The following is a 10856-nucleotide window of genomic DNA, read 5'->3' as shown; positions in this document are numbered from 1 at the left end:
GGCGCGGCCGCCCTCCGTGGCGACGGCGTGTGCCCGGGTTGGACGCCGCGCAGGCCGGCCTCCGGTGCAACTGTGTGTGTCCGGGTGAGACGCCGCGCAGGCCGGCCTCCGGCATGTGTGCCCAGGTGAGCAGCCGCGCAGGCCAGCCTCCGGGCACTGCCGCTGAGCAGCATCTATGTGAGCTTGTCTGTCACGGGCATGTTATTCCTAATCTGTCATTGGGAAACATTTCAAAGAAAAAGAGTCTAGTCTTTTCCAGGGGGCGGTCCAGGTCGAGTTGGGAGGCAGACCTGGTCTTTTTAAGGGGGCGGTCCAGGTCGAGTTGGAAGGCAGAGCCTAAGTCGTTAGCAATAAGTCAGAGATACAGTGGGTTTAGTGCTGCTCGTGTGTGCGGGATGGTTCAGAGTCAAGTGGCAGAGACAAACGGGCCAGGGTTGGACTCAGAAGCAGACCAGGATGGGTTTGTCAGGGGACGTGAGAAACAGACCATTCTCCCAGGACGGCAGGAATACAGGGGAGCCTCTTAGAGCACTAGGTCAGGTAAACCACCTGGGGCGGCTGAGAAATAAAAAAAGCTATTGACTTTTCTGTATGTTTAAAAAGCAAACTGTGTGGAGACCAGCAGATGGTAATGGTTATGTCTCTGGACTCCCATGTAGTTCAAGTCCTGGACCCAGCAGCTTAAAACTCAGACTGGGCATGTGTGCACGCATGCCCAGAATCCTAAAAGGAAACGAGGCGGGGCTGTGTTGTGGCCATCCCCCCGGGGGTGATTTCTCACTTTCCCTCTCACTGTCTCTTTCTCTGGCAATTGTACATGTCCTATGTCAAAAACCTTAGAAAAGAAAAGAAAGAAAGAAGAAAAACCAGAACTTATCTTTTCTTAATAAAGGTGGGTGTGTCTAGGTAGGTATGCCATTCACCTGCTCCCACCAGCTCAAAATGGGTAGACATTTCAAAAAAATGTAAATTTACTTATTTATTTATTTATTTTTTAATTTTTTTGCCAGAGGGCACATGTGCTCACGAGAGAGAGAAAGATAGGGACAGAGCACCCCCAGTGGGCCATGGTCACACCTCACTCCTTTTCGGTCCTCCCAGGGTTTGGGGCACTTAGGCATACACACCCGGTGTTCTTCAAGCTGCTATGACTGGGATTCAAACCATGGTCAGCCTTGTGGGATCTGGCTCCCAATGCACAGTGCTTAACCACTGACTTGGAAGTCAGCCAATAAGGATGATTAGTATCCTCTGAAAAGAAATTAAATATTGTACATTCAGGATCAAGGTTTCTCTCACTAGTTCACGATCAATGGTGGGTGAGGGAGAGGGAAGCATTTCAAAATGACCATGGGACCTCTCCAGACCCAAAGGCCTGCCCGCGTTTAGGGAAGGGGGGTTGGTGGGGACAATGGTGTATATCATTTGGAAAATCTCACAGGTAATTTAGGTTGAAACTCATCGACTTAAAGGGAACAATTCATTGAATTTCCTTCAAACTACAGTTTTAGTGACTGAGGTCTTCCGTTTGATTCCCTTGGACTAGGTCTGTAGCTATAGGTAACGCCCAGAACAAGGAGGGGGATTTTCACAGGGGTTGATGTACACGCAGGTGAGACTCGGGCCCGGCTCCTCTCGGCACCATTGACCCGGTGGAATAAATGGCAGAGTGGTTTGGAAATCGTGATTGTTTCAACAGCTTGGCTTTTCAGGAGATTGGAAAATATGTTATGAAACCGTCTGGAACAGGGAACCGGCTGTGACTCACTGAGCCAGTCACGGAAGCCAGCCTGCGGAGGAGTGAGTGTGTGGGTTGGGCTGCTGGTTGTGTAGGCACGGGTCTCTGAGACATGGTCGCCTGCCACGACGGCTCCACTGTGCCATGGACACCGCAGACCCGTGACTGCAGTGCATGCAGCGGCGAGGCGTGCCCCGCAGTTCTGGCTGAGAGCGCCGGGACTGCTGTACCTGAGCCCCCATGGAGGGACGCTGTTGAAACGTGACATTTCGGGGGCGTGTCGGCAAGCTTCTAGTGCACGCTGTTGGGTGAAAATTTGGACTCTCAGGAGGCCGTTGATGAAGGAAGCAGGAAAAGATTGGAAGCTGGTTAAAGAATATTTGTTACGTATTTTCTGAAAGCTTTGGATACCGTGGCCTGCGGTGATGGGAAGGTCGGCGGTGTTCTGATGCAGAGTGACCGAGCTCAGGCAGAATCCGCCACCGGTGTGGAAAGTGCTCCTGCTTACGGTGCAACGTGAGAGAAGAGAGAGAACTCCAAGAACGAACTCCAAAATGGAGTCAGGGTGTTTGATTTTGAACGTTCTCAGCCTCTTCAGAAAAAAGTGGAAAATGACATTAAAATCAAGACATGGTTTCTCAACACTATCAAATCTCTGAGCATGGGCTAAGATGAAGCTAATAAGACGACTGTGAAATAATTTTTACAACCCCAGAAAGGCTGCGTGGTTTCTCAGAATATTCAGTCTGAAAAAAAATGTTTAAGCCCCTCTAAAGATAATTTATAGATTATACAAGTTAACAAATATTCTAGGAGAAGTGGCACTTGAAAATTTTTAGTGTTGTTCTTATGTTTTGTTTGTTTTGACTTGTTTTGTAAAGTTTTTGCCATAAGGCACACGTACTCACTGGAGAGGAGACAGACAGGAAGAGGGAAAGTGAGAAATCACCCCCAGGCAGGATGGCCACTGCAGTCCCTTCTCATTCTCCTCCTGGGATTTTGGGCAGCCACACCCACACACCTGACATGATTTTCAAGCTACCAGGACTGGGATTTGAACCTTAGTCAGTCACGTGGCAGTCCAACACCTTAACCACCATGCTACCAGTTAGCCCCTGTTGTTTTGTTTCATATTGTTTTTAGGTTTAGCTGTCTCTTCCATGAGAGAGAAAGAAGAGAGAATGAAGAACAGCTCTAGCAGGGTCTTCACGCGGTGACTCACCCCACACCCCGCCAACCTGGATCCTGCCTGGGGCACGCACATGAGCACCGACATGCCCAGGGTGGCCCCAGGACACGAACCTGGGACCTTCCTGTGTGGGACCAGCCTTATAGAGCACTGTCTTACGGCTGTACCACCATGACTGGCCCTTATTTTTCTTTTTTAGTGAAAAATAATTTTTAAAACTTTTTTATTAGAAACTTGAATAAGAGTTAAAAATAAGAATTTGAAACCAATGAAAGGAGGCAAGACCATGAGGAGAATTTAGAGCCCACAAATGACTAAGAACTATGTCCACTGTGGAGTTGTCCCAGAGGGTGAAGAGTGGCTTTGAGTCCTGGAGATGACCTGAAACCTCATGTTTGTGTGATTGTGTGACTTTATCTACACTCAGGGTTGCGAGGGTTAGCCGAGGTGATGCATGTAAAAGTGCTTGAAATCCATAAGGCTTTGTATACATGTGACTAAAATAAATAGATCACAGTCTGTTTTTTTAAATCATAGGAATGGTATTAAGCAAGTCATAAGTTTATTAAATAAGAGATCAGACAGGCAGAGGTGAAATTGTCATTTTCAGTCGAAAGAAGGATTTCACTAATTACTGTGTTATATGGAAAAAAGTTTAACGGTTGATTATCAATGTCTTTTTCAGTTTAAGTAAGTAATCAAACTGAATGTCCCTATCTGCCCTATCTGATTTAGGAACGGTTGATACTCCATCTCTGCAAGAAAGAATACAAGCCAGACCTGATCCTGAAGAGGTATACCTGACTTTCTTAATGTGTTCAGACTGTTTGGTTTAAGAAATGCTCTCTTCCTAATGCAGAGTAGACCGATTCATTGAGACAGAAAGTAGAATGGTGACTGGGTCCCCCAGGGACTGGGTCCGAGGGGGATGGAGAGTTGTTGTTTAAATACAGTTCCGTCTTCACCAAAGAAGACCCTCTGGAGCTGGGTGGTGGTGGTACACAGTGTGAACTCCCCCCACACTACCAAATGGTTAAGATGGTAGTCTTATTTTAAAGAGGTTTTTCCTTAGGATGCGTGTGTTCACCAAACACAGATAGACAGTGAGAGGGAAAGTGAGAAACCACCCCCTGGGAGGATGGCCATGCCACAATCCCTTCTCTGTTCTCCCAGGATCTTGGGTACACATGCCCAGCATGATTTTCAAGCCACCAGGTCCAGGACTCAAACTGCGGTTGGCCTTGTGGGAGTCCAGGAACGTAACCACTATACCACCTGCTGGCCCCAAGATGGTAGATTTTATGTCGTGTTTTACCACAATTTATAAAAATGAATTTTTAAAATGCCCTCTTTTGTTTAAAATTTTTATAGTCTATGTTTATTTCATGAGAATGAGAGACAGAGAGAGGGAGGGACAGAGACGGACACCCTGACAGTGTTACCATGAGTCCCGGCATGTACAGGTTAACCAGGGAACCAAACCCATGATCTTCCCTGGGGATCCAGCCTTGTTTGAGCAGCATGTAATCACTGTGCCACCAAGGAGGCTCCCAAAATGCCCTCTCCTTTTTTCTTAAAGAGTTATTTATTATCAACATTTTTCAATTTTGACTAGAGAGGACAGAGAGAGAGCAAGCTCCCAGGTCCTGGACTCGAACCACAGTCAGCCACATGAGAGTCTAGCACCTTTAACCACCACCACCTGCCGCCCCCCCTTGTTGAATGCCAGCTCTCTGAGCTGTCACAGGTCTGTGGCTTCAGCGCAGGGTGAGCTCTCCACAGCCCTGGGCCCCTGAAGGCGGTACAGGTGAGCCCACAGCGTCGGCCACGGCTCTGATGTCTGGTCTGGTCTCTGGTCCCAGGCACTGAACGACTTCCTGAAGAGACAGAAGACGGGGAGGTTTGCGACAGCGGAAGAAATAGCCCTGCTCTGCGTGTATCTGGCTTCGGACGAGGTAGGTGCTGTCCTTCCAGGAGCTCGTTACGGTCGCCTGGGGCCGTCCCTGCTCATCCAGGCAATGCCATTTCAGAGCGTGTGCCGCAGCGCTGCGTTCAGGGCAAGGGATGGCGTCCGCTGCAACCTCTCAAGGCCCACTGCGACCTGAGCCGCTCACTCTTCTTCACTCACCTTTGCATTTCACAAAATCTTGAGCCAAATGAAATGAAGGACTGAAAAAAAGTGAAGTACCCAATTTTCTGAGACCATTGATTTTTTTTTTTTTTTTTTGAGAGAGAGACAGAAAGTGACAAATCCTCTCCCCAACCAGGGGGACAGCCACACCGCAATCCCTTCTCCTCCATTCTCCCCTCAGGATCTTGGACACACAACACACATTCCCAGAGTGAGTTTTAAGCCACCAGTCCAGGACTCAAGCCATGGTTGATTACGTGGGAGTCTAGTGACATAACCATTACACCACCTGCTGGTCCCGAGACCATCACTTTTAAAAATTATCACTGGAGAACCAGCCAGTGACGTGGTGGTTGAGGTGGCTGGATCCCACGTGGCCAACTGTGTGGTTTGAGTCTCAGACCTAGTGGCCTGAAAAAGAGGCTGAGCGTGTGTGCGTGCGTGCCCAAAAATCCAAGAGGAGGAAGAAATCCAGAAGGGACTGCAGCATGACCATCTCCCGGGAGGGGTGCTTTCTCACCTTCCCTCTCTAGTTCTCTCTGTCTCTCTGGCAAGCACATATGCCCTCTGGCAAAATAAAAATAAATAAATGAATTTAATAATTGGAGGAGCCCTGATTCGATGTGAGCCAGACAAGTGAACCCACAGAAGTGAGCAGAGGGTTAACCAGATGTTCGTACGTCTAGAGGATGCAGAATCGGCATGTGATGTTCTTAGTTTTACTGGTGACTTATTTGGGACAGTTCCAAGGGCTCATTTTTCCTATTCATTCTTTGTCATCATGTATACATTTTTTCCTTCTCTCTCTTCCACTTTTGTATCTGCTTACAAACCAGTTTCTCTCTTAATGACTATTGTGTGGTGTGTATATGTACACACACTTTTTTTGCCTTAGGGAGCATGTATGCGGTTGCTGGAGAGAGACAGAGACAGTTAGAGGTCAAGTGGGAAATCACCCCTACTGGGGGATGACCACACTGCAGTTCCTTCTCCTCCATTCTCCTCCCAGGATCTTCGGCACTCCTGCATACACACCCAATGTGAGTTTGAAGTCACCAGGTCCAGGACTCGAACCATGGTCTGCCATGTGGGAGTCCAGTGACATAACCACTACACCATCTGCTGGCCCCACTGTTGTGTGTTTTTAAATAGCATACAGCAGAGAAAGCAGGGACTGTCGGTAAGGTATAGAATGCAAGAACATCCCTGTGTCATCTGTGAATATGACAGACAGGGAGCACAATGTCTGGGAAGAGAGGAAGGGATGTGGATGGGAGTGGGGAGGTTTTCCTGACCACCTGGCTCCTCTTTAAGTAATATGATGCACACCAGGTGGCTGGTGAATGTGTCAAATACAGAGAGGAAATACGGTATCGTCAGAAAGGTCATGATATATTTTTTTCAAATGCAAAAATGCGTCATGACTTTTCCAACGACCCAATATTTTCAGACAAAGCAGTTACTTCTCAGAACTATTAACAACAGTGGTTAGTAGCTGGGGAACTTGCCTGACAAATTATTAATGAAGCGGGCAGGTTAGCCTTTGTGATTCCTCTGAGTCTTAACTCAGGACGACATTCGATTTGAGGGTCTGCCAGTAAACCAGACGACCCGTGTTTAGCCAGAGCTTAGGTTACCAAATATTTGAAAACTTTCTAGCTGGAAATGGTACAACAAAAGGACCTTTGCCTTCTTAGAGGAGTTGATTTGTAGAACACTTGCCTTTTTTTTGGGGAGAGGTTTTTTGCTATAGGGCATGTGCACTCACCAGACAGACAGAGAGAGACAGAAAGCGAGAAATCACCACTCAGGGGGGATGGCCACGCCGCAATCCCTTCTCCCCCATTCTTCTCTTGGGATCTTGGGCACGCACATACACACAACCGGCGTGAGTTTTAAGCCACTGGGTCCGGGACGCGAACCGCGGTTGACTATGTGGGAGTCCAGCGACATAGCCATTACGCTAACTGCTGGTCCCCCCAGAACACTTGCCTTTTAAAAAAGAACTTCAGGAGGCCAGCAGGTGACATGGAGGTTAAGATACTGGATCCCACATGGCTGAACTGCATGGTTCAAGTCCCCACCTGTTGGCTTGAAAAATCATGCCAGGTGCATATGTGTGCATGCCCAAAATCCCAAGAGGAGAGTGGAGGAGAAGGGATTGCATCAGGACCATTACCCTGGGGGGTAATTGCTCATTTTCCCTCTCTGTCTTCAGTGAGCATACATGCCCTATAGCAAAACTGAAAAAATTAAAAATAAAATAACTTGGGAAAGTTTGGGTCATTTCTAGGTGAAGTATGTAACTACCTCCTAGGTTATCGAGTTTATATGTCAGCTTTCATATACTGAACTTTTTTTTTTTTTTGGAGAGGTTTTTGCTATAGGGCACATGTGCTCGCCAGACAGACAGAGAGAGACAGAGAGACAGAAAGAGAGAAATCACCCCCCAGGGGGGGATGGCCACGCCGCAATCCCTTCTCCATTCTCCTCTCGGGATCTTGGGCATGCATGCACACGTGCCAGGCATGAGTTTAAGCCACAGGGTCCGGGACTCGAACCATGGTCGACTACATGGGAGTCCAGTGACATAGCCATTACGCTAACTGCTGGTCCCCATATACTGAACTTTTCACATTCTTGTACTCCTACCACGATGTCTGTCCTTCCTCCCTATTCAGTTGTTTCAGACTTTAGGTTAATTTAAAGCCAAGAACACGAATTTGAGTCTTTATTATGAGTCTTTATTATCTATTTTAAGTTGATGAAAAAAATCTTAAACTTCTACCAAAAAGATTGCTTCAGCTTTCATTTTTTAGAAAATCATAAGTGTGTAGAAATAAACCAGTCCTTTAAAAAAAAAAACATTTAGTTTTATGTAGATTTGGATGATTGAAAGTAGCATATTTTTTCATAGTTTAATAAATTATTACTATTCATGTAAATTTTAAAAACACATTTAGCATGCTTCAGCACTCGGGATTACCTGCGTATTTTGTTAGGAAGGCAGGCCTTTCCTGAACACAACCAAATATATGGTCTCTTCTATTATTTTTAATTCTACGTGACCATTAACATGACCTCTTTAAGACTGGACACACTTAGTTTCCAAAGCATGTTAGTCACATAAAACTCAGGTCCTGGATAGTTCTGCGTTTCCAAGCGACACTGCTGCCGTAGCCTGTACTTACCCCACGTGGGAACGGCTCCGTGCTGCCACGCCTTCATTTTGTGATTCTCACACCAGAGGCCGAATGTGCGCGTGCCCAGGTGTCAGCCAGAAGCTGTTTAGTTCCAGAGGTCAGAAGCATTCCGCAGTTATAAATCATCTGAACCTTAGTCTGGATTTTCCTAAATTCATTTTTTTTCAAATTACTTTTTAAATTTTATTATTATTATCATTTAAATTTGACCAGAGAGAGAGAGAGAAAGAGAAAGCAAACTGCCAGGTCCAGGGCTTGAACTGTGGTCAGCCATGTGGGAGTCCAGTGCCTTAACTACCACACCACCTGCTGGCCCCCCAAATTGTTTTTAAGTGTGATTTTCTACTATCACAAAAAAAAAAATTGTTCAGTTATCATAGTCAGTGAAAAAAATGTCAAAACGTAGGCTGTGTCAAACCTGGTTGACGGTGGTGTTCTGTGTTTGTCACAGTCTGCCTACATCACAGGTAACCCTGTCGTCATCGACGGAGGCTGGAGTTTGTGACTTCGAAGCTCCTCAGTGGGAAGGAAGGCAGGCCTTTCCTGAACACAGTCAACCTGATTATGAAGAACTCATCAGTTATCTCTTTCTGATTAATGACATATTCATGAAAACAAGTCCTGTTTCATAATGTCACTGTTTGCAAGACTCTGACTCTTTAAATGTTTTCGTCTACTGTGGTCAGCCATGTGGGAGTCCAGTGCCTTAACTACCACACCACCTGCTGGCCCCCCAAATTGTTTTTAAGTGTGATTTTCTACTATCACAAAAAAAAAAATTGTTCAGTTATCATAGTCAGTGAAAAAAATGTCAAAACGTAGGCTGTGTCAAACCTGGTTGACGGTGGTGTTCTGTGTTTGTCACAGTCTGCCTACATCACAGGTAACCCTGTCGTCATCGACGGAGGCTGGAGTTTGTGACTTCGAAGCTCCTCAGTGGGAAGGAAGGCAGGCCTTTCCTGAACACAGTCAACCTGATTATGAAGAACTCATCAGTTATCTCTTTCTGATTAATGACATATTCATGAAAACAAGTCCTGTTTCATAATGTCACTGTTTGCAAGACTCTGACTCTTTAAATGTTTTCGTCTCTTTCTGATGTCTTCCGAAATCATTGTCAACAAATGAAATAAAAAATACTGAAATCGCTGCGAATCATTTCGAAAATAAACTTCAGTTTGGAAACATCTGTCTTAGACAAGGGGGAGGCTGCTCCTTGGCAGGTTAAGGCCACGTGAGAGACCCAGGCGTGGTTGCTGGCCCTGCTAAGCCGGTACAGTGGTGTGACCGTCTGTAGTCCAAGCTACTTAGGAGACTGAGTCAGGAACATTGGGACCCTTATTGGGAAGGAAAGGGAAGGAAAGGGAAGGGAGCTTCTCACCTTAATGTATAAGTAAACTTGTGGATGATAATTCTACAACATTGTTAGGGAGAAGTTCTTTTAATTTTCGGGTTTCATGTTTGTGCTCTTATCTGTTGCGACCTCAGAAGACCAAATGATAGGATGCACGTTGAGCTACCCAATAGAGGAACAGATATTCTTACCTTTTTTTCCTATAAAATAGGTATTAACAAGGGAAATTTTGAAAGGGACAACCAAAAGGCAACATTTTATATGTGCGGAAGCATGTTGTGCAAATGATGAAGGGAAGTTAAAGTTCCCACCAAAGGCTATTTTGACTAGCATTCCAGAAGAGTCCATTATAGTAAGATTTGTTTTGCGATTCTAAATCAGTTCTTCCACTACTGCATCGGAAATAGTTCAGTTTGGGCCCTAGACCAACCCACCCGACTTGCCCTGGACTTTAGTTTTCTGTAAAACTAGGACGCTGCTTTCTTTCGGCATGTCATCATTAAGATGCTGTAACTTATCCAGGGAATTAATGGGACACTGAAATGTGCAAGTCTGTCATGGAATCCGTTATGCCGTGAGCGGATTCGCGCTAGAACAAATGACTTCTGTGAACACCGTGAATCCTCCAAAGTGGAGTCTGACCTTAGATGCCTCCTGGCCTCGCTACCCCAAAACCTGTACCACAAAAACGGTATAGCAGCAAGGGTGAAGAAGAATCCAGCCAGAAAACTGGGTGTGCCCGAATTTTCCACTTCGGTCGGGTGGTGGATGCACCCATGGAGATCATATGACTGGAATGAAGGAAAAGTCTCTCTCACTCTTGTGCTTAGAGGAACCGGATGTCCCTGGGAGTTCTCCCAGCTCCAGGGCGGGAAGGTGTTCAGGCGGACGCCGACGCTTGGATGCTCTGATCAACGGTATTGGGTGCAGCTGGTTCACCTCCAAGGAGGCCCTGAGGGAGAAGGGGGGTGTCTGGGGTGCAGACAGCGGCTTTCCCGCGCGCAGCTGGAGGAGTGGAGAGCAGGTGAGGGGTCCGCGCCGGGAGCACGCGCATGCGCACGCGTGCAAATGCGCACACGCGCGGGGGCGGAAAACGAAGGGAGACGCGAAAATGGAAGTGAGAATGAAATGAGAAAGAACCGACCGCTGGCGGAAGGGTTCAAATCCGTCCCTTCACAAGGAGGGCACCTGTGGACGGGGGAAGAAGGACTTTCGCGGAGGGGACGGGAAGGCAGCGGCGG

General features: G+C 46.8%; 2 protein-coding genes across 2 annotated transcripts in view; both read left to right on the top strand.

The window, feature by feature from the left end:
• BDH2 (3-hydroxybutyrate dehydrogenase 2) overlaps positions 1-8926 on the top strand; it is a 21799-nt gene extending 12873 nt beyond the window's left edge. Inside the window, exons 10-12 of the mRNA XM_027772933.1 lie at positions 3663-3721; positions 4790-4882; positions 8713-8926. Coding sequence (XP_027628734.1) covers positions 3663-3721; positions 4790-4882; positions 8713-8766 — 206 coding nt within the window. The 3' untranslated portion in view covers positions 8767-8926. The remainder of the gene's footprint in view (positions 1-3662; positions 3722-4789; positions 4883-8712) is intronic.
• Positions 8927-9660: 734 nt separating this feature from the next.
• SLC9B2 (solute carrier family 9 member B2) overlaps positions 9661-10856 on the top strand; it is a gene marked incomplete in the record, with an annotated part of 44991 nt that continues 43795 nt past the window's right edge. The window contains 1 exon segment of the mRNA XM_027772919.1: positions 9661-10639.

This window comes from Tupaia chinensis, unplaced genomic scaffold, assembly GCF_000334495.1.
Source record: "Tupaia chinensis unplaced genomic scaffold, TupChi_1.0 Scaffold000315_1, whole genome shotgun sequence".
NCBI lineage: Eukaryota > Metazoa > Chordata > Mammalia > Scandentia > Tupaiidae > Tupaia > Tupaia belangeri.
The sequence above is the reverse complement of the archived record's forward strand: the minus strand, read 5'-3'. Positions and strand labels throughout refer to the sequence as shown.